Raw genomic sequence first — 24,675 nt, 5'->3', positions numbered from 1 at the left:
TGGGACCTATTTCACTGTGTTGGGAGTTGTCTGTTTTGGAAACAAGGTCTCGCTATAGAGCCTGGCTGACCTAGAACTCATGATCCTCTGGCGTCAGCCTCTCAAGTGTGGAGAATACAGACATGCCAGACTTTTGCTGGACAAGATTCTAGCCATTTTTTTTTTTTTTTCAAGACAGGATTTCTCTATGTAGCTTTGCGCCTTTCCTGGATCTCGCTCTGCAGACTAGGCTGGCCTCGAACTCACAAAGATCCGCCTGCTTCTGCCTCCCAAGTGCTGGGATTAAAGGCGTGCGCCACCACCGCCCGGCAATTCTAGCCATTTTTATCGACTTTCTCCTCTACTTAAAATCAAAATATCAAATTTTCTTTTCTTTTCTTTTTTCTTTTCTTTTTTTTTTTTTTTTTTTGATGAAAAGTCTCATAAATCCCAGGCTGGCCTCAAGTTTCTATGTAGCTGAGGATGAACTTAAACGTCTAATCCTCCTGCCTCCACTACCCAAGTGCTAGCATCAGTCTAATTTATGCAGGTAAGACTGACTCCAGAGCCTTGTGTATGCTAAGCAGACACTCTACCAACATAACTGCAAAACCAGTCTCAAAATTTCACTGAGATCCAAATCTTAAAAAGATAAAAAAATGTTTAAATTGCAGGTACACAGTTCTGCGACTGCCTTTGCCCAGTGCTGCCTTTAAAAGCACTACACAAATGAGCTCAGTGGCTGAGAGCACTGGCTGTTCTTCCAGAGCACTGGGGTGTGATTCCCACATGGCAGTTCACAACAGTCTGTAAGTCCCAGGAGGTCCAGCACCCTCTTCTGACTTCTACAAGCAACAGCATACATGTGGTGCAGAGACACACACGCAGGTAAAACACCCATACACATGGGGCTTGAGAGATGGTCAATGGTAGAGAGGGTCTGAGTTCAGTTCCCAGCATCCACATCAGTGGCTCACAACTGACTGTAATTCTAACTCCAGTATATCTGAAGTCCTCTTCTGGCTTTCATGAGTACACACAAACATACGCAGAGCATACATATAAATAAAAATAATAAATCTTAAAAAATCCATACACATAAGATAAAATAATTAAACATCCTAAAATAAATAAATAAATAGTTCTGGGGGGAACAGAAAAACTTGTTTTTCTTATATCAATTTCTGTGTATTCATTACAAAACACTCTGGTGTTTAGTCTATGTAGCCAAGACAAGCTTACTACCTTCCTGCCTCCTCCTCCTGAGTCCTTCGATCATAAGATGTCCCATATTCAGCTATTGTTTAAAAAGACCAAGAACCAAACAAAGATACAGATGTTCATATTCACAAAGGAAATTAAGAGGATTCTAAAAGATAGAGAGGCAAAAGCAAACTGCTCTAAAGCCAGCTCCTATTGCCACAGTTAATGTTTAGTACACATGAGCAGATTAGATTGTGACTGGTCATTTTGTTTTGTTTGGTTTTGAAATGTGTATGGATGTTTTGCTTGCATGAATGTCTGTGCTCCAAATGCATGCCTGCTGCAAGAGGCCAGGAGAGGGCATAGGATTCCCTGGAACTGGAGTTAATGCTTGTGAACCACTGTATGGGTCCTGGGAATCAAATCCAGGTCCTCTGCAAGAAAAGCCAGTGCTCTTAATTGGTGAGCCATCTCTCCGGCCCCTGACTGGCTCATCTTTTACAGACATCCTCACAATCAATACTACATCATCCTACTGACTGATTATAATCTATTACTAACAATATATTCACTTCCCCTAGTCTCCACAAGAACCATCCCATCAACCCTGAGAAGAGAGCTTCTTTGTCTTACTCTGTAGCCATCTTCCTACCTCAGTCTCTAAAGTGCTGGGATTATAGGTGTGAGCTACCATTCTTGGCTAAGAAAACATCTTTTAAATGGCAACTGTAGTCTCAGTTCCCAAATCAATCCACTTTCTTTACCAAACGTGTACACGCAAAGAATTGTCAGAAAATCCTGAATTAAGCCTGGTATACACACACCTGTAATCTCAGTAATTGGGAGGTAGAGGCAGGAGGATCCAGAGTTTAAGGTCATCCTTGGCTTCAGCCTCTTATTGAGTTTGAGACCAGTCTAGGCTGCATGAGATCCTGTCTCAAAAAAAAAGAAAAAAGAAAATCCTAAATTAGAACTTCACAATTATATAAACTGCATGACTTTACTCTCAGTATTATTTGAAATTAAGATGATGTTTCATAAACAATAACACTATAAATACATTTGGTACTGTGGAGGGATTTGTGTATGACCAACCAAATCCAAAAAATGAAATAAGATTCCCTAGTAAGTCAGTCAACCCCTTAAATTAAGCCAAATGCAGAAATCACAATAGCACATCTTGGGATCAGAGTCAATCTGGGGCAGAGAAACAAGGACACACCATCTCCATCTCACACTTCAGAAAGATGTCCTTATGGAAAGAGTGTAACTTGGGACTTCTCTAAGATGTCCATTCTAAGTAACTATCATAAAACAATCTGAGAGCTAAAACCACTAAGTTCATGACAACAGTACTTCACCATTTAAACAGTCTCTTCTACTTACCCAGGGCTTTAAACAGCAGCTTTTGTTGTGCTGGCGAACATTATCAATTATGCATTTTTTCCATTACTTCAATAGTTTTGGGTTTCAATTCCCTGTTATAAAGTATCGAATTAATAAAATACCTTAGCTGCAGGGATCTCTAAAAGCGCTCCAAGTTCTTCAAAGGTGATATTGTTATACAATTTGCTTGCTGACAACAAATTATGCTCAATAACAGCTCTGTCCAAGATGCTGGAACCTTAAATAAACATAAATAAACTCATTAAATGTTTGAAACTATTTTATGCTTTAAAAAGATATACCTTTATTTTTTTAAAATTTCTAGGCATGTAATAAATCATTAAAGTCAGTGTTACTTCTCTGATCAAGACATTACTAAATCTTACATCTGATATAATAATAATAATAATAATAATAATAATTATTATTATTATTATTATTATGGTTTTCCCTGACAGGGTTTCTCTGTGTAGCCCTGGCTATTCTGGAACTCACTCTATAGACCAGGATAGTTTCAAACTCAGAGATCTGCCTGCCTCTGCCTCCCGTGTGCTAAGATTAAAGGTGTGCACCAATATGCCAGGGTACATTTACCATTTTAGTTTGTATACAATTAAATAAAATACAGTCTTTAGAAAAGCAGTGTGACAGCTAATCTTCAACAGCAATCACACATGGAAACCTGTCTCTGGACATGTCTGTGAGGGTGCTTCCAGATAGGTTTCACTGAGCGAAGGACCGCCCTGAAAGTGGGCATACCATTCCCTGGGCTGGGGCCTGGACTGAATGAAAAGCAGAAAGCCAGCAGAGCGAGCGTCCTTACTGTCGACACTAGGTGACCAGCCATCTCCCATGCCTGCCATCATGCCTTGCACACTATGGTGGCCTGTATTCTCCTTCCTGTCTGCAGCTGCTTTGGTCAGGTGTTATGTGGAGGAAAGTAATACAGTGAGTAATTAGTAACTACCAAGGATGGATTTAGCCCTTTGCACTGGGGCTTTGCTTCTAGCTGACAAATCTATTACCTTATCTTTTTCTGCTTCAAGCACATACTTTTATTAGCAAACAGCAGTATAACAATCATGCAATGTGCTCTGGGAGCCTCATAAAATCCCTCATCCTAATTTTTTAAGGTTTATTCTTATCTTTAATTATGTGTATTCAGGGGCATCATAGTCTCTGAGCCTGAATTACAGGCAATGTGAGATGTGGGTGTTGGGAACTACCACAAGTCCTTGGGAAGGACAGTGCACACTCCTAACTGCTGAGGCATCTTCCCAGCCCCTCATTGCATTCTTTTGGTCACCCATAAGCACCTTACTGTGAGTCAAATGTGAGACGTGTCCCAGAGCTAAGGAAGAGAACCCCACTTTAAGTTAGGGTTCACGAGTGCCTTGTGAAGCCCTGGCCTCAGCCCTGCCTGCCTCCCTGGCTCACTCAGCTTTTGTGTCTTTGTTGAGCGTTTATTACAGATCAGGAGCTACAGCAGGGATATTCAGAGACCTCCAGGGAAGTAGTCTACAAAACCCTTTCTTACAATTGCCCACCATCCCTGTCACAATAAAGAAAGGAGGAAAGGAAGAAAGACAAAAAGACAAAAAATAATCACACCAAGCTGGGGATGTAGACTGGTACAGTAGTAAAATGTTTGCCACTGAAGGCCACAAAATCAACCCCAAGCCCAAAGAAAGGGAAGCAGGGACAGACAGTGGAAAAAGAGAAGACTGTACATGTATGTACATACACACACACACACACACACACACACACACTCTCACACTTACAAAACAAACAAACCAATTAAACAAAAAACAAAAAAACAAAAACCTTGTACACAATAGCCCCAAAGTGGAAACAATTTTCTTGTCCATCAGCCCACAAATAAGTAAAATGGCACATCCACATAACAGAATATTATCTGGCAATAAAAAGGATCGAAATACTAATAACATGGATGAGTCATTACACTAAATAAGAGAAGCCAATTATGAAAGGCCATAATAATATTATTATGACTCCATTAATATGAAATGTCCAGAACAGACAAATCTATAGGGCAAAAATATATTGGTAGTAATGCTACATGACTCTAGAGAGAGAGAGAATAAACGGAAATGTTCATGAAAGGTAGTTAAAGGGATGGCTCCAATAGAAAGCCACAGACAAGCATGTTGTCTCCTGCACAGACCCAAGAGTCACTGCTCTTCAGGGATATTTGAGTATACCGTGGGGGTTTGAATAGGAATGGCCTCCATAGACTCATGTGTATGAATGCTTGGCCCATAGGGAGTGGCACTATTAGGAGGTGTGGCCTTGTTGGAGGAAGTCTGCCACTGTAGGAGCGGGCTTTTGTGGTCTCTTATGTGCTCAAGTCATGCCCAGTGTGATAGTCTCCTTCTGCTGCCTGTGGATCAAGATGTAGAACTCTCAGCTCCTTCTCCAGTACCATGTCTGCCTGCACACTGCCATGTTTCCCACCATGATGATAATGGACTGAACCTCTGAACTGTAAGCAAGCCCCAATTAAATGTTTTCCTTTATAAGAGTTATCATGGTCATGGCGTCTCTTCACAGCAACAGAAACCCTAAGACAATATTTTTCCACTTACCTTTTATGACAAGAAAGCTCAAATTCAAATCCAAAGATCAACGATGTTAATTCTGGAAACTTTCTACCTAGCTTTTAATTAATTTATATATCAGGCATTTTTAAAAAAGAAACCATGGCTGCTTAGAATATACAGAGGGTTAAAAATTCAAAAGGTAAAAAAACCAATCAAAACAGGAGGAATAACTTCAATTAAAGCACATACATATTACTCATAGTTGGGCTACAAGTTTAATTTTAATATTTCTAGAAGCAAAGCAAAATACGAGAATTAATTTATCAATTCACAATGTGTTTGACTAAGATAAAAGCTAATTGCTTAGAAGTACCAGAAATAATCCTACAACCATAAAAGAATTTTTCTGAGATTCCACATAGAGAAAACAGCGTGAAAAAGAAAATCTTGGGGAGAGACATACAACTCAGTATGTTAAGGACCTGAGTTTGAGTTGTCCCACAACCACACTGGGTGGATTACAATGGTTTCTAACACTAGCTGATCCAACATTATCTTCTGGCCTTCCAGGACATCTCCACATACCAGGCATATACTCACACTGACACACACATATACACATAAATAACAACAACAACAACAAAGAAACCTTAAAAAAGTCATTAAAAGAAATGTCTTTAAGTAGAATGATGGGGAACACCTGAGTGCTTCTTAAAGTAAAATCAAATACAGAAAATACAACAGGTCACTCATCTGGCTAAGCTCCAAGGAGTTAAGACTGGATAAAATGTCACCTTTCCGCTAGTCCCAGTGTAAATGACTCCTCACAACTAATTTCTCTTTGGTATAGAGTGACAGTGAGTCCAAGTCAGTGGGTCTAGCTGACATGAATGTTGAAACTGTTCTTTGCATGTTTCTCATGTTTACATCTATATGTTTAGTATCATGGTCACTACAGCAAGTACTTTAAAACATCTGTAGACAAAGGTACATAAAATAATATTATGAAGAAAATATTAAAAAAAATTTTGCTGGCAAAGACATTCTGATTTAAGTTAACACATCATTTAAGCAGAAAATACAAAGGAACTCTATACTGATTAGTGAACTCTGACGAACCTTAGGCAAGCCACTGAGCTAAATTTTGCTCTTAATCAAGAATGGATAATTATGCTCTATTACAGTCTGTTATTTAATGTTATTTACTAGTGGCTTAAGTATTTTAAAATCCAGGTGCCATAGGTATTCTCTATAATTTTTCAGTTTTCACAAGTTTCAAAAAAAAAAAGATAAAAAAGAAAAAGCATTATTTCACAAAATGCTCTCTAACGGGGACTATTTTAGAATATACCACAAACCTATGTCTGTGTTTAACATCCTCATCCGTCAACAGTCCTCCCTGTATGAATCAGGAAACATTACTTGAAATACTAATCTAGCATACTCCTACTAGTCTGTACCTAAGTGTCCACCGCGCACACACGTAAGACACGGCCATTACCGTCGGCTGTAGTTGCTTTCTGGTGAGGCATCAGCATCGCAGCAAACTCTTGAAGCTGGTTCCCTCGGATGATTCTGTCTAGGTACATTTTCTCTAGGATCCCATATGCAGCAAGCTGCTGGCACCGTTCATCCTTAAAAAGAGTAGCGAGCATCCGAGAACGTTGCTGTCCTAGGGGAAACACAGGACTGTCAAATATTCTGTTTCTTCAATGACAAAATCATCACAGTCTACGACGCCACTTCTGCCTGCTAAAATACAATCCCCGTTACAGATATGCAGTATAACATACAGAATGTTCTAGGAAAGTCACTGCACCACTTAGTTAACGCTTGGCTGCTGCTTCTATGGGAGATACAGAATTGGGTTCTTCTAAGCCCATAGGTAATTTTTTGTCAACCTTAATCAATCTGCAACTTTGTTTCATGTTTCTGTTTAGACTCTTACTTAACATACACTGTTAATTCATTAGCCTTGAACTCACAGCTGACACTAATTCTGCCAAAATGAAGTTTACAGGACACTATTTTGTCACACAGAATCTCTACATCAGACTGCCTCTCTTTAGGAACACTAGGGGGCAGGGTAGTGCACGCCTGCAATCCCAGCCCTCGGGAGGCTGGAGTACAAGGATTGCCAGAAGATGGAGGCCAGGGGCCACAGGTCAGCCAAGACTACACAGCAAGATCTGGTCCACCTCTAGTTCCCACCAACACCTACACACTGACAGACTGACAGACAGACAGACAGACAGACACACACACACACACACACACACACACACACACACACACACACACACACACACACCCCAAAACACTAGAGAATATCCAGCAGTATGTCGGAGACCATTTTAAACAGCAAAATCACCAAAAAAGAGCACAAAACTATAGAAAATGAAACCCCAATTAGCCCACAAGAAGGACACTTGTTTACAGTTTAAAAGCTAAGCTACTACAAGATCATTCTCAGCTGGAAACAGGAATTGGATATCTCAGATTTTGCTACTTACTCTGCACATATCTGAAAACGATTTTTTAAAAAGAGCTGAGAGTTTGGGTTACTTAAAAATAAATGTTAATGAATAGATATGTTCACCAACAAAGACCACAAATAAATGAGGATAACTAAATGTTCACATAAAACTATATACGCCCAGCATGGAACACCCTTCTGTAACCCAGAACCAGTCTGAACTATACAGCAAGTTCTGGCCAGCCAAGCTGAACACTAAGATCTTGTCCCAGAAACAACACCAATAAATTCTTCTCTGCTAAGAAACAATATTCAGTTTCAACTTCTACATTTAAGGATCTTTATACAGCTGATGACAAAAGTACCAAGTGAACAGAAATATTACTGTCAATAACCCCTTCCCTTTAAAATATAACTCTAGGTTTGTAGAATAAGAATGGAGCCACAAGGACACCTACAAGCATCCAGTGTCTAAATCTTGGTATTTGTCCTGGCTAGTTTTATACCAACTTGACACAAGCTACAGTCATTTAGGAAGGAGAAACCTCAACTGAGAAAATGTCCCACTAGACTGTTCTGTAGGCAACCCTCTGGAGACATTTTCTTGACAGTGACTGATGGTAGGAGGGCCCAGCTCACTGTGGATGGGGCCCCGCCTTGGGCTGGTCCTCCTGGATGGTATAAGAAAACAGGCTGAGTGAGCAATGGGAACAAGGCCGTAAGCAGCTTCCTCCATGGCCTCTACTTCAGTTCCTGGTCTCCAGGTTCCTGCCTTGGCTTCTCTCAATGGACTAGGACCTGGATATATAAGCAAAATAAGCCCTTTCCTCCTCAAGTTGCTTTTGGTCCTGGTGTTTTATTACAGCAATAGAAATCCTAAGGGGCTGGAGAGATGGGTCAGTGGTTAAGCACACCGGCTGCTCTCCCAGAGGACCCTGGCTACATTCTCAGCACCTACACGGCAGCTAACAAAAGCCTATTAAATCCAGTCCCAGGAGTTCAGGTACCCTCTTCTGGCCTCTGCACACACACAAGTATACATGTGGTATATAGGCATACATGCCAGAAAAACACTCATACATGTTAAATAAAATAAATGAGAGAAAAAAAAGGAATCCTAACTAAGCATTCCATTAAAAGAAATAAAAATATTTATAAAATAGATCTTAAGGCATGATTTTTAGCATGTTTTTTTGTTTTGTTTTCCAGGGCTGGGAACTGAACATATTCCTAATGTACAGTAAGGTTATCTTTTATGTTAGAATGTAGGGAAATATTGAGAGACTAATAGGAACATGTCTAAGTCATACTGGGACAGTGGAGCATCAAAAAGTATAACAACTCAGGAGGCAGAAGAACTTCTGTGAGTTCAAGGTCAGCATGGTCTACACAGCAGGCTCCAGGACAGCCAGGGCTACACAGAGAGACCCTGTGTCAATCAAACAACAATTATAACACCATCAATGACTCAAAACAATCTCACATATCTAAGAAAGACTCAGGCCCGGGGATGTAGCTCGGTTGGTAGAGAGCTTGCCTGTCATGCTCACCCAAGTGGGAGCCCAGAACTGCACGCACAAACCAGGCATGTAGTACATGCCTGTAATCTTGCCACACGTCCTCTTATTAGTTATTCATTTATTTGGGACAGTTCTGTATGTAGACTGGCCTCAAATCTGTGATCCTTCTGTCTCCATCTGTGGGATCACACCACTGTACCCAATGAGAACATGTCTTTCTACTACTTTGTTTGACAAAACAGGAAATATCCATCAGGCAGTTCTGCGTGTACAGCAGCTGTCCCTGAGAGGCACTGCAAGCTTAGTACTCTTACTGCACAGATCCCTGAGATAACCGAGGGACAAGGTATGACTAGTCAGGGGTGTGTGTGTGATTTTGAGTGAGAGCATGAGTGTGCCACAGCACACAAATGTAGAGGTCAGAAGGTAACTGTCAGGAGTTGGTTCTCTCCTCCACTAGGTGGGGACTAAACTTAGGCCACAGGCTTGCGTTTTGGAACCATCTTGCTAGCCCCTGGTACTTTTTTTATAAATGAACATATAGGACTGAGTGTGGGAAGGGAGAAGGAGAGGACACAGCTCAGTAAGAGCACTTGCCCACTATGTGCAAGGCCCTAGGTTGAATCCCAGCACCACAAAATACTTATCAAAGCAAAATGAGCAAAGTGAACCTGTCTGTAACAATAATAGAAACAAGCAGTGGTAATTTGAAAATTAGAGTTTTCAAGTACAATTTAAAACTTATACTTGTTTCTATGAGCTTGATAGCTTTTTTTATACTTGAAAGTTTTTCTGATAAGATCAATAATAATATATTCAAATGTAATTTTTATAATGTCCACTAAAACGTGTCAATATTAGGAAGTTTATATAATTCAGGGAGCCAGTATTTTCCAAATCTAGTAAATGATGGTAGAAAATTCTGCCAGCGTAGACGCTTTCAAAGTGCGAGACAAAAAGGCTGGGTGAGGCTCATGGCTGTAATCTCCACGCTCAGGAGCCAGAGTGTAGGAGCAGGTCTAAGGTCAGCCTAGTCTAAGTAGGGAGATGCTTTCTCCAAAAAAAAAAAGGAAACAAAGAAGAAGAAAGAAAGAGAGAGCATACAAGGCAGGCCAAAGCTCACCGGTGGTGTCTCAGATTCCACACAGCAATTAAAGTATAGGAAACTATAGCATTTGTCATGTTAAATATAGTGTCAAAACAGAATACCCACAATTACCTTAAAAAGTCACTAAAATGTGCCTCAATTCTGGGCACTACACCTGGTGAGCAAGATCTCCTTCATGCACTTAAGATGGCTCATGGAAACAGTGCCTGGAGGAGGACCCAGCACAACTCATCTGCGCTCTACTAACCCAGCCATCTGCAGCTGCAGAACAACTGCAGAAAATCCTGTGATGTGCTTAGCATGCATGAGGCCCTGGGGTCCTTCCCAGTCTCTCTCTCTCTGTACATACACACACGCACAAATAATAATGAACTTGTGCATGGCAAGGTTTCACAAAGTCCATTATAGGCAATAAATTGGGGAAAAATTATCATTTTCTTTTATACGTGAAGAGCTTTTACAACTCAAAAAGAGAAAAAAAGGGTCAATGGACATGCAAGGAGCCAGGTGTGGTGGTGCACACCTTTAATCAGGTGGGACACTGACGATTGAGGCCTGCCTGGTCTACAAAGTACGTTCCAAGACAGGCAGGGTTACACAGAGAAACCCTGTCTCAAAAAAAAAAAAACTGTTAATACCTGTGAAAAATCAGGTACTCATGAACATCTTTGTTTGGAGTGTATTATCACAGCACAATGTGCATTTTCTATCAAAAGATTAAGAATATGTACCTTTGGACTTAGAAGTTTAACCTATCCATAAACTCATCCCTGTGCATAATCGCTGCTGCACACAGGTGTGTCCAACCTTCAGACACTGTGAGATGATGTTATCAACTACAAAGTTCACACCAGAGAACCATGCAATTGAGCTACAAAAACAAAAAAACAAAAAAACCCTCATACTTTAGGTGAGTTTACAATTTCATGTTGGATCACAGTCATAGCTATCCTTAGCTGCATACAGCTTACAGGCCACAGACTGGATAGGTCTGGATGATAAAGTAAAACAATAGAAAATCAAAGTGAATTTATATACTAACATGTAACAATCACTGATACTTAGGTGAAAGAAAAAGTAAGTGGTGGCTTAACCCTTTATCCTAGCACTCTGGAGGCAGAGCAGGTGGCTGTCTGTAAGTTCAAGGCCAGCCTGGTCTATATAGGGAGTTCCAGGACAGCCAAGACTAAATAAAGAGACCCTGTGTCAAAACAGAAGAGGAAAATAAATGAGAGTTCTAAGTACGTCATGAGCTCTCAACTTATTAGAGTTCCTGGAGGATTTGAGAATGGTTAAAAAAGTCACGGCTTAGAACTAACATTCCTTCACAACAGTCTTTTCTGTTTAAAAGCTGTGTGCTTTATATGCCACACTTTAGTAAGTGTTGATGTGCAGAGGGAAAGAGTGAATGCTAGGTCTAAAGCTGAAGCTCAAAGGGTTGAACAACTGAAGGGCAGAACACCTGAGATCTGTTGAAGACTGTATTACATTTCTTTATTTTGTATGCACGACATGATACACCTGTGGAGGTCAGAGGATAACCTTCAGGCATGAGTTCTCTCCTTCCACCATGGGTCACCAGGCTTGCCAGCAAGCCCCTGTATTGGAGGGGTCATCTTACTACCCAATCTCTAGATTTCATCTCTGCTTTCTCCTCAGTAGTTCTCATTTAATTCAGCAACCAATTTTTTCTTCAATGAAATTTTAGAAATAAACTGTTACCTCTTAACTATTCTTAACACAGCTGGGCAGTGGTGGCGCACGCCTTTAATCCCAGCACTCGGGAGCCAGAGCCAGGCGGATCTCTGTGAATTCGAGGCCAGCCTGGGCTACCAAGTGAGTTCCAGGAAAAGGCGCAAAGCTACACAGAGAAACCCTGTCTCGAAAAACAAACAAACAAACTATTCTTAACACGTGGTTTACAGGCTGATTACATTCACCTTAAATTTTTTAAGATGAATCGTTTTGTTCCTGTTTTTGTTTACATGTTTAAACTCACCTTAATTGTACAAAGACACCCCAGAAGAAGAGTCCCTTGCTAACTAGTCCAACAGTTACCTTCCACGTCACTGAGCAGACCACCGACCTGTGAGCACAGCGCACGCGTACCTGCTGATGCCAAGATGGTGCAGTGCAGGGCGTGCTTCAAGGCCTCGAGTCTCTCACTCTCGTGGACTATGGTCTTGTAAGAGAGTTCATTGTATCTTTGGGCAGCTTCAATAAATTTTCTTCTGTAATCAAGGACACGTGCATAGCATACCTGCGGAGGGAAAATGCTCCAATTAGGGGAAACTGGAAAGACAAAGTGTCATAGTTAGGGGAGGAAAGGGTTCACTTGATTTCTGATGACTCTAGCTTGTGTCAAGTTGACACAAAACCAGACAGTACACACAAAGAAAAGCAGCAAAGGAAATTTCTCAAATTTATAAACATTCATCAGATGTTTTGAAACATCTTGGTATATAATTCATCAATACAAAATTAATTCTAAACTAGCTCATTTGTTACCTTATAATGTATTTGTAACTGTTCATTGGTGGATTCATTCTGAAGCAGGGATGCTCGATTTATATAAGCCTCAGCCTGAACAGGATCATCATCCTCCAGATACAGCCTAGCAATCTTCAGGTAAGTCTCCAGCTTATAATCTACATTGTACTGTCTAGGATAAATAAAAAGCAAAAACGGACAGACTGAGTATTTTGTCAAGAAAATTTTTAACAAATAATAAAATTCTTACTGTATTACATTATAGAAAAAAGCTAAGATAGATTCCCTGATCGTTTATATTTTTATCATCACTGGTCATATCATAGCCGCTCCTAATTCTCAGATAGTCTCATAGAACAAGTACACAAGTGCCAAGTTTCAGGCTTATCAGACATTGCTAGTGGAACTACACCCAGGCTCAGCCTGCCTGAACAACAATCTGGCATTAATTCCCCAGCGAGCCTCTGAATTCTTTAAAATGTATGCCTTTAATCCACTATACTTTACTTCCAGATACCAAATCTTAAAGACAAAAGGGGATGTAATTACAATAAGTAACAAGAAACAACTTGTAAAGTTACTCATAATTACTTATGCTAGGAAAAAATGGAAATCACTGTATCGGATTTATAAGAATGAAGCTGTGGTATGTAAAAAGGTAGAAAAATACGTAGTGATAATCATTACTAGGTGCTTATAGACACCATCTATTTTTTTTTTTTTTTAAGTGAAAAGGCGGGCTATGGCTGGGCATGGTGACACACACCTTTTATCCCAGCAATCTGGAGGCAGAGCAGGCAGATCTCTTTGAGTTTGAGGCCAGCCAGGTCTACATACAAGCCAGGGCTATATAACAAGACCCTACATTAAAATTATAAACAGTATGTTTATTAAACAGAATACAATAGTATGTCAAATATCATTAAAATGTATTTCTGCTATCCAAGTAAAATGCATTTTTATACAGACAACAAAATCTCATCTCGATTAGGGTAGTGGTGAGGGTACAGGTAGCTTTCAGTTCCTTCCTTCCTCACTGGTTATATTTTATTCCAGGAGTGAAGAACTAGAGACCTTACATAACTCAAAACTCATAATTCAAGATTAATACTCAAAGAAAGGTAATCTTTTGCCGGGCGGTGGTGGCGCACGCCTTTAATTCCAGCACTCGGGAGGCAGAGCCAGGCGGATCTCTGTGAGTTCAAGGCCAGCCTGGGCTACAAAGTGAGTTCCAGGAAAGGTGCAAAGCTACACAGGGAAACCCTGTCTTGAAAAACCAAAAAAAAAAAAAAAAAGTAATCTTTTCTATTTGCCAGCCAAAGCAATAATACCTTGTGGCAAGAAAGAAAAAAAAAAAAAAAAAGCCACTTAAAATTCACTTGGCTCCCACCCTGAAATTAATTCTTGTTTTGATTGTTGTGGGGAAGGGACAGACGATGGGAAGCATGTCTATGAACTGAAATTGTTTGTTTAGCTTATTTATTATCAACAGTTTATGTTTTCCCACTCACAACTTAAATTGATATGAATTGTTATATCATGTTAAGCTTCTTTAATTTTTCAATTTTCTATCAGGTAATCTATCCACTACTTTAAACATCAAAATGAATAATGTTTAAGGAAAGGAAGTTCCCGTTTATCCAAAGTCAGACTCCTCTCTTTCCCCCTCTCCGGGTTCCCAGCCCCTCTGCAACTGCAGCTGATGACTGCACTTGACTTCACTGAGAAGCAATCCGAGGACTTGCACAGACTCCACTAGCACACGACGCCTGTTCTCGGTGTTCCTCACATCCCTGCGACAAGTCTGCCCACCAGGGAACAGCTGGCATTCTGACAGTTACAACCCTGAGAAAGGAGAGCCAGTGCTGCTGACCTTGCACAGGACAGCCCTAGACGAAGTGTGGTGAGCCAAGATGGTGCCTGTCTAAGATGCCCACCCTCCTACTAGATCCCTCTCTTTTATACTCTTCTTCGAGGTTCCTTTGCCAATTTCTCAACATCAAATTTTTGTTTTTTGAGATAAGGTCTCTCTATGTAGCCCTGGCTGTCCTGGAATTTGCTCTGTGGAGCAGGCTGGCCTTGAACTCACAGAAACCCGCCCGACTCTGCCTCCAGAGTCCTGGGACTAAAGGCGTGCACCACCATTCAAATCTTAATTTCTATATTTAGTTTATGGATCATAAACTAAAAACCTCTGGGCTGGAGAGATGGCTCAGAGGTTAAGAGCACTGGCAGCTCTTCCAGTGGTCCTGAGTTCAATTCCCAGCACCCACATGGTGGCTCACAACCATTTATAATGAGATCTGGTGCCCTCTTCTGGGGTGTAGGAATATATGCAGACAGAACATTTTGTACATAATAACAACAACAAAAACCTCTAATCTTCACTGTGGTCTCCTACACTAATTATTGTCTCCTTTTTTTTTTGAAAACTCCACCAGAGAGCTGTCTATATTCACTTCTCCAATCAGGCTTCAGTCCTCCTCAGTCTCACCAATACTTCTCGTAGACTTGCCTGCCCCCACACCTGAAGAATGCTAACCCCAGCCAACGTTAGTACACTCATCATCAGCATGGTCTCACGCCTGCTCTTTCCCTCCTTTGGCGTCTAGGAAGGAGCACACTCTACTGTTCTCACTCCAATGGACAATCCTTCCCACTTGCTATGACTCCCTCCAGCCAATTCTCTCTTAAGGTCGGAGTGCTCCAGGCCACAGTGCTCACTCCTCTTCTCTAACTACATCCTTTACCTCCCTTGGAAAGGTATCAATCCAATCTAGTAGGGAGGCAATGGCTCCCAAATGTCTACTTGTAACGAAGAATGCTGCACTACCTGCAGACTAAAATACTCTACTCACTACTAGTTAACTTAACCTAGTTATCACAATACAAAATGTACACTTGAATGCCCCTTAAAACCCACTCCCTACAGGGCACGGCAACTCCATGTTTCCAACTGCTCAGGACTTGTCTATTTTGTAATATTCCACAGGGGAAATTAAGCAAAGCCACAGGCAATCTCCAGAATACAGCATTTCTCAGAACCTCCTCCTCAGCTATGGCCGTGCATAAGCTTAATATCACTACTTCTACTACTGCTGCCAACAGTTTATTCTCTACTAGTAGTCAGTGATTCTGTAAGACACAGATCACATCATGTCACTTGGCTGCTCAAAATCATCTAATAGCTCACTCTCATTTTCCTTTTTTTTTTTTTTTTTTTTTTTGAGGGCAGGTCTTACTATGAAGCCCTGGCTAGCCCATTACTCACTGAGTAGACCAGCCTGGCTTAGAACTCACAGAGATCTGCCTGCCTCTGCCTCTTGAGTGCCCGGCCTTCTCATTTTTCTTTGAATCAAAGTCCTTACAAATGGCTTCAAGAACCCATCGGCTCTGATCCCTAGTACTGATTTCATTCTCTTGTCTTTCTCTGTGTTCACTCTACTCACACTGGTATCCTTATTCTTATGAAAACACTACAAGTACGCAGACACCTTAAGACCTCTGTGTTAACAACACAAAGTGACTTGTCACACTCTGCCCTCGGACGGCTCATAGTCACTTCCTGAGAAGCACTTCCTACCATCTGACATACGTATTTGTATCTTCTACATTAGGAGTAAGAAAGAGTGTTAGTGAGCACTTCTACACATCCCTCCAAATCCACTCTTTACTATACTTTTGTCCTGTTTCCAGAGGAATCCCCACCAACACTTGGGCTGCATTTCTCCAGTCTTCTTCTTTCTCATAGATGGATGCAAGATGCTGTCTTATGGAAGCAACCTGGAATGAGAGAGATGTTACTCTAACAGTGCTCTCACTCAATACAGTAGGCTGATGAGAATGCATGGGTTTATGTAGATCATCCAACTTTTTCTATCAAGTGTGCATTCACAGAATATCAAAATAATGAACGTAAAGGACACATTTCTACAATGTGGATTGTGGCAACATTTTGTTTTCAGTATTAAATTTTGCTTTTGTGTTGCAACATACATGATGTTGGAGTTTCCCTATGTCTTTAATCTTAACTTGCAAATAATCTTACTAGGGCTACTGAGATTGCTCAAGATAAAATGCAACAAAGGCCTATAATCTGAGTTTGAGCCCCAGAATCCATAGGCAGGCCAAAACCAGAACTAATTCTACAGAACTGTCCTCTGACCTCTACCTGTGCATGGTGGCACATGTTTACGTACCCACATATCACATAATAATAAATAAAATCAAATAAAAAATCTTTACTAGGGCTGGAGAGATGGCTCAGAGGTTAAGAGCAGTGGCTGCTCTTCCAGAGGTCCTGAGTTCAATTCCCAGCAACCATATGGTGGCTCACAACCATATGTAATGAGTTCTGGTGCCCTCTACTGGCCTGCAGGGATATATCCTGTTTCATTTTGCTTGCTTTGGGCATTTTATTTATTTTTATTTTATGTGCATTGGTGTTTTGCCTACATGTATGTCTATGTGAGGGTACTGGATCCTGGCATTACACACAGTTGTAAGCTGCCAGGTGGGTGCTGGGAATTGAACTCGAGCCTTCTGGAAGAGCAGTTAGCTCTTAACCGCTGAGCCATCTCTCCAGCACCCAACATTTTTTGTCTTATTGCTCTTTTGTTTGTTTTGATTTTTGTTTCTGTGCCTCTGTAGGTTTTGTTCATTTGTTTCTTGTTTTGGTTTCTTGGAGGTTTTTATGGTTTTTGTTTTTTTAAAGAAAAAAGAGGCCGGGTGGTGGTGGCGCACACCTTTAATCCCAGCACTCGGGAGGCAGAGCCAGGCGGATCTCTGTGAGTTCGAGGCCAGCCTGGGCTACCAAGTAAGTTCCAGGAAAGGCTTCAAAGCTACACAGAGAAACCCTGTCTCGAAAAACCAAAAAAAAAAAAAAAAAAACCAAAAAAAAAAACAAAAAAAAAAAACGAAAGAAAGAAAGAAAAAGAAAAAAGAACATAAGGTTGGGTGGGTAGGGAGGTGGGGAGCTCCTGGGATGAATTGGGGGAGGAGAAAACATAATTAAAATATATTGTATAAAATTTTCTTCCAGGGCTGGAGAGATGGCTCAGAGGTTAAGAGCACTGACTGCTCTTCCAGAGGTCCTGAGTTCAATTCCCAGCAACCACATGGTGGCTCACAACCATCTGTAATGAGATCTGGTACCCTCTTCTGGTGTGCAGGGGTACATGCAGGCAGGACACTGTATACATAATAAATAAATAAATCTTAAAAAAAAAATTTCATCCAAAAAAAAAAAAAAAAAATTCCAGGAATTAGGAACTTCAGTCTCCTGATTCATTAAAACAAAATGAAACAAAGCAACAAAATCTCCAACTCTAGACTTTTACCTGTTCCTCAAAGGAAATGACTCGAGGCTGGATCTTCTCCAAGGTGAAGTGATAGATCTCCTTGGCTGTGCTGTCCGGCAGGTTAGGGAGGTGTGTGCAGAAATCTGTCAGCAGTTGCCGTGAGATCACAAGACTGACGTTCTCATTCACCACTTATTAAAAATAAGATGAGAAATATGAAACATGAATAATCCTGTTTCCATTAAGCAATTAAATTTCACTTAAAATTATCATTTAAAAACTCTACGAGGGCAGCTTTCAATGTATTACTCAGAGACTTATCATCTCATGCTACATAATTAGTTTCCTTATGCTGGATTTTACTAATTAGATTAACTACCACAAGGCAGGAAAAATATAGTAACTTTTCTAAGAAATGGAGAAACTGGGGAAAAGTTATTTCTTGAAAATTTTACACTTTTCCTTTTTCCTCTTTATTTTTGTACAAAGGGAAAGCAAAGAGCATCTATACCTTAATTGGGGTTTTCAATTTTGAAGATAATTCAATTGAGGAATAACCCAACTGTAAGCGGTTAAAGTCTGGAATAAACAATCTCAAAGCACATTTACTATTGGTTGTTGTACAACAGGCTGACGAGGCTTTCAAGAACTACTCAGTAACAGAAGACAAGCAGGACACTTCCAGTCTACTCACTTGCTTCCACAAAAGCTTTCAAAGCTTCTAGTTGTTCTGTCCCAGATAACTGGATGGCTTTTTCCAGAATCTGACGATACCTAAAACAGTATCACATAAAAATAACGAATGTTTAGTTCTACTTGTCAACTTGAACTGATCTAGGACCACTGATCTAGGAAGAGTCTCCATGAGGAGTGTCTTAGACTGGCCTGTGGACACTTCTGCCGGAGACCCCGACTGTACTCACTAAAGGTGAAGACCCTCCCCTGCTGGCGGCACTATTCCCTAGGCAGGGGATCCTGAACACAAGAACTGAGAACGAAAGCTGCGCACAATCACGCATGCACTTATTCTCTCTCTGCTCGTGACTGTGATGTGGAGCAGCCTCAAGCTCCTGCTTCCTTCACTTCCCAGCAGTGACGGACAGTCACCTGGAACTGTGACCTGAAATAAACCCTTTCTCCTAAATTGCTTTCACCGTATTTTATAGTGGCAACAGAAATGAAACTAAGACATTCACTGTCTAATAAATAAAGTCCTAAGTCTGTTTATTCATCTTATTGTCTATCTGTTTCTGGATTTCTGAGTCAGAGTTTGACTGTGATATAGGTTCAAGCTGGCCGTGAATTCTCTACATAGCCCAGCTAACTTGGCAACCTTGAGCTTCCCAAATGCTAGGACTGTGGGTGTGCCACCATGCCCTGCCTATCTATTCATTTCTACCACTAATTTTGACACGTACTCAGTCTTTTCAATTTACCCTACTTTCTCTCATTAATCTGTATTTGGCAGTTTTCTTTACAGCATACTGAAAAAACACCTATATTTTTTAAAGTTTCCAGCCCACCACAAGAAATACTAAGCCTCAGGACTGGTGAAACAACCCAACAGATAAAGTTACTTTCCACCAATTCTGACACCTGAGTCCCATCCCTGGGACCCCCACACACTGGAGAGAACTGATTTCCCAGAATTTGTTCTCAGACCACTACACACACACACACACACAAATAAATAAACAAACACAATCTTAACAATCTGGGGCATGAGCGGGGGATGGGGTGGGGAGTGGGGGTGGGGTGTGGATTCAAGACAGGGTTAGTTCTCTGTGTAGCCCTGACTGTCCTGGAACTCGCTCTGTAGACCAGGCTGGCCTCGGAGATCCACCTGCCTCTGCCTCCCAAGTGTTGGGATTAAAGGTGTGCACTACCATTATCACCCGACTGCAATCTTAACAATTTTAAAAATAAACACTAAACCCGTAATTCTAAGGTGCTACCTCTAGTTTTTAATATTGGGCACCAGATTTTTTTTTTAATTTTCAAGCCCATCAGAAGTAAATTCATAACTCTGTATTACTAGCTCTATATAACTGAATCTAACATGCCTTTTTCTTGAAAATTCCCATTTAAAATTAGAACTAAAACACAAATTTTGGGGCTGAAGACATAGTTCAGCTGTTAAATGATAGGCTCACAACAATAGAATACCAATTTTCTTTCAAGTGTCTTCTTTGTTTAGTTTTGTTTTGTTTTTTGAGTCAGGGTTTCTCTGCATAGCCCTGGCTATCTTGGAACTCTTTTTGTAGACCAGGCTGGTCTTGAACTCACAGAGATATGCCGGCCTTTGCCTCCCAAGTCCTGGGATTAAAGGCATGCACCAACACACCTGGCTCTTTCAAGTGTCTTTAAAAAATGAGCTACATTTTTCTTCACTTGTATGTTATACAGACACACAAGACCATTATTTGAGGTGACCAGCTTGTCAACCTCCTGAATCTAGGATCATCAACAATAAGATAATATTGACGGGGCTGGAGAGATGGCTCAATGGTTAAGAACACTGGCTATTCTTCTAGAGGACCTGGGTTCAATTCCCACCACCCACATGGCAGCTCATAACTGTCTGCAACTCCACTTCCAGGGGATCTGACACCTTCATGCCGATGCACATAAAATAAAGTTATATAAATTACAAAAAAAAAATCATTAAGGACCTTTTCCATAGGTATATTTCTAAAAAAAAATAAGAAAGAAACTCTCAAAAAAAAAGATAATATTGACTAGACAGACTGAATGTCTTAGTATGTCCAAAACAAACTCCACCAAGCCCAATGCACTAACAGAATGATCTTTATGTTGTCAAATGCCTGCATTCAGTTCTAGCAACTGGTTTACTATCCATCACCACATACGGTTCAAATTGACACTATAATACAAGAGAAACCCTAAAAGTAAACAGTAACGATTACCAGGCAACAGTGAGTTCCTTCCTAAAACACAAGCCCAAGAGGACGGGAGCTTCACCACTGAAACACACTGTCTTGAAGGGTATGTGGTACCAAGTGAGCAGATATAACATTGTACTTCTTAAACTGAGTCAGTAGAAGAGGGCTAAACTTTATTATTTTCATCTTTCATTTTTTTATTAATGTTTAAGATATTTTATTTATGTATCTGTTGGAGTGAGAATCTGACACATCTGTTGATGTGAGCATCTGTCACATGAATTTGGGTGCCCATGGAGGCCAGGAAAGGACATCAGATCATCCCTGGAGCTGGTTACAGGTGGTTGTGAGCCACCCAGTGTAGATGCTGGGATACTAACACCAGTTCTCTAGGATTAAGTGACCAGCACTCTAACCAGTGACCCATCTCTCCAGCCCTCTCTTTTGTCTTTTTAAAAACATTAACTGCCAGCAGTGGTGGTGAATGCCTTTAATCCCAGCACCTGAGAGGCAGAGGCAGGTGATTTCAAGGTCAGCCTGGTTTCCAGAGTGAGTTCCAGGTCAGTCAGGGCTACACAGAGAAATCCTGTCTCAAAAAAAAAAACCAAAAAACAAAAACAAAAACAAAAAACAAAATCAAACCAAACAAACAAAAAAAGAACAAAAACCAAACCATTTACTATTGAGCCTCTGCAATGGCTCGCAGTTAGGAACATTGGTTACTCTTGCAGAGGACCAGGTTCACTTCCCCGTACCCATAGGGTGGCTCACAATATCTGTAACTCCAGTTCCAGGGGTCTGACACCCTTCCTGGCCTCTGTGGACACCAGGCACATGCACAATGCAGAAACACATGCAGGCAGAACACTCATACACATAAAATAAGTTTTAAAAATTATTATTGTGGGAGTTGGGGATTTAGCTCAGTGGCAAGCGCAAGGCCCTGGGTTCGGTCCTCAGCTCCGGAAAAAAAAATTATTATTGTGGGTGGGGGCAAAAATGCCATGGTGTACACGTAGAAGTCAGAGGACCACTTTGTTGAGCTGGTTTTCTCCTTCCCCTTTACGTGGGCTCTGGGGATCAAACCCAGGTCTCCAGGTTTTCCTAAGCAAGCATCTTTACGCACAATCCAGTTCAATTACACTAATTTTTTTTTTTTCCCGAAACAGGGTTTCTCTGTGCAGCTTTGTGCCTTTCCTGGAACTCTGTAGCCCAGGCTGGCCTCGAACTCCGCCTACCTCTGCCTCCCGAGTGCTGGGATTAAAGGCGTGCACCACCACTGCCTGGCTCCATTCTTTTATCTTAACACATTATTTTTAAAAAGCACTAGTTAAAAACATTTTATTTGTTTCTGTTTTCTGAGCTAGGATCTCCCTTTATAGTCCACGTTGACCAGGAACTCAGCATCACCTTGGCTAACCTCAGAGACTCCTCCTTCCTCAGTTTCCCCAGTGTTTGAACTATAGGCACAAGCCAGCATATCTGGCTAGTTAAATGCATTTACAAACATAACAACATTTCAATAATTCAGAAAGTGGTTCAGAATGAAGCCTAGAAGAAAAACTTGCATAAATAGGACCTGAACTCATTCAAACTGGTGATATATTTTGTAAGGCCCATTTTCAAAGCCACCATCCAGTTTCATTCCCAATTCATCCAAAATCCCCAGCCCTAGTTACAGAAAACCACAATGGAAGCAGGTGTGCTAGCAGGTGTAAGAAGGAAAGGTGTAGTTAGAAGTTTTCCTGTGTCCTGGCCAGTCAAGACAAATCTCTCCCACTCGCTTCCCCCAAGTAAACACACAGAGGTTTATATTAATTATAACTGATTGGCCATTAGCTCAGGCTTATTACTGACTAGCTCTTACACTTAAATTAACCCATAATTCTTATTTATTTACCATGTGGCTTGGTACCTTTTCTCAGTTCTGCCTTATCATCTTGTTTCCTCTGTGTCTGGCTGGTGACTCCTGACCCAGCCCTCCTCTTCCCAGAATTCTCCTCATCTGCTTGTCCTGCCTATACTTCCTGCCTGGCTACTGGCCAATCAGTGTTTTATTAAACCAGTGTACAAGGGCACTATCCCACAGCAGAAAGGTAACAATGAGCCTTTAGAGACAGAAGTGTTACTTTATGTATTATTAAGTCTGACTCTTTAAGGGATAGGACTGATGTTAGAAAACTAATTCTTATAAATATCTCATCCTAGCTTTCTCATTTATAGTATGCACACACACACACAAATTCATGTATATGCAAAATATTTACATATTTATTGATCTGGGTACATTTTCAGATAGGTTATGCTTAATGATGTGTCATTTATTTTTTGACTGATTTATTTTCAAATTCGATTATATTCTATTAAATCAAAGTTATAGCTAAGGCTTATATTTACATACTTCTAGAGTATTTTATGCAAGCTAATATTCAAAGATGAGTACTTAGATAAATTTGCTGCCTAACCTAAAGTTAAAATTTTCTGATGCCAGGTGTGGTCACCCAAACCTTTAGTCCTAGCACTTGGGAGGCAAAGCCAGGTGAATCTACATAAGTTCGAGGACAGCCAGGGCTACACAGAGAAACTTTGTTTCAAAAAACCAAACAACAACAACAACAAATTGAGATTTATTTACTTTTACTTTGTGTATGGATGTTTTGCCTACATAGATGTCTGTGCACATCAAGCATGCAGTACCCACAGAGGCCAGAAGAGGGCATCATGTCTGGAACTGGAGTTACAGATGGTTGTTAGCCACCATGTAGGCAGGTACTTGGAAATGAACCTGAGTCTTCAATAAGAACAGTGTTAAGCCGAGCCATCTCTTCAGCCCGATTACTCTAAATTTTAACACACAGTTTCAAAACTTATTAGTCTGTACTAGTAATAGGAAGAACAACCAAAAGCAAATAAAAGTTTTCAAATAAAAGTTTTCAACTGACCCAAATGCCTGCTTAAATAAACTAGGTGTGATGATGTGTCTATAACCAGCACTTGGAGGCAGAAGCAGTAGTAGGATCGTAAACTCAAGACTAACCTGGGCTACAAAAGGGGACCCTGTCTCAAAAAAACCCAAAGATAGCATGTAAGATTTTATGTATGGTACCAAAAAAATTTACAAATAACTTTAGTCTATGACAGTCTTATAGCAGAGAAGGTAACAGTAAAAAGTTTAGCAATGTATAGTAGCACATGGCCTGTAATCCCAGCTCCTGGAAGTCTCAGGTAACAGGGTTAAGAGTTCAAGACCAGGGGGCTGGAGTTGGCTCAGCAGTTAGGAGCACTCATTGCTCTTCCTGAACTTGGTACTCATCACCAACCAGGTACTCATAGCTGCCTATAACTCTAGCTCCAGGAGATCTGATATCCTCTTCTGACCTTCCTGGTCACCTACACACATGTGACATATACACACTCAGACACACAAACACAATACATATAAGTTTAAAATAAGTTTAAAATAATTCATTTTTAAAATGATTGGTACAATTATGTACTATTGGATTTCCATTTACAGTAATGATGAATGTGTGACTGGACCAACTCTCTGTTAAAAAAACAACATGGCTGAATTGGAGAGATGGCTCAGTGGTTAAGAGCACTTGCTGCTCTTCCAGAGGATCTAGGTTCAGTGCCTAGCACCCACATGGCAGCTCACAACCATCAGTAACTCTAGTTCCAGGGGACTGATGCCTTCTCTGGCCTTCAAGGGCACAAAGCACACACATGTATACCTAGATGTAAGC

General features: G+C 40.7%; 1 protein-coding gene across 2 annotated transcripts in view; it reads right to left on the bottom strand.

The window, feature by feature from the left end:
• Positions 1-24,675, bottom strand: part of Cops4 (COP9 signalosome subunit 4) — a 45,702-nt gene that overhangs the window by 7,036 nt on the left and 13,991 nt on the right. For both annotated transcript variants that reach the window (XM_052735501.1, XM_052735500.1), the window contains exons 2-8: positions 18,721-18,800; positions 18,066-18,217; positions 16,406-16,509; positions 12,745-12,898; positions 12,346-12,496; positions 6,634-6,804; positions 2,691-2,806 (exon numbers count right to left, since the gene is read on the bottom strand). In XM_052735501.1, coding sequence (XP_052591461.1) covers positions 2,691-2,806; positions 6,634-6,804; positions 12,346-12,496; positions 12,745-12,898; positions 16,406-16,509; positions 18,066-18,217; positions 18,721-18,800 — 928 coding nt within the window. The remainder of the gene's footprint in view (positions 1-2,690; positions 2,807-6,633; positions 6,805-12,345; positions 12,497-12,744; positions 12,899-16,405; positions 16,510-18,065; positions 18,218-18,720; positions 18,801-24,675) is intronic.

The sequence above is a fragment of the Peromyscus californicus genome, unplaced genomic scaffold (genome assembly GCF_007827085.1).
Source record: "Peromyscus californicus insignis strain IS unplaced genomic scaffold, ASM782708v3 Scaffold_13__1_contigs__length_99412109, whole genome shotgun sequence".
In the NCBI taxonomy this organism is placed as follows: domain Eukaryota; kingdom Metazoa; phylum Chordata; class Mammalia; order Rodentia; family Cricetidae; genus Peromyscus; species Peromyscus californicus.
The sequence above is the reverse complement of the archived record's forward strand: the minus strand, read 5'-3'. Positions and strand labels throughout refer to the sequence as shown.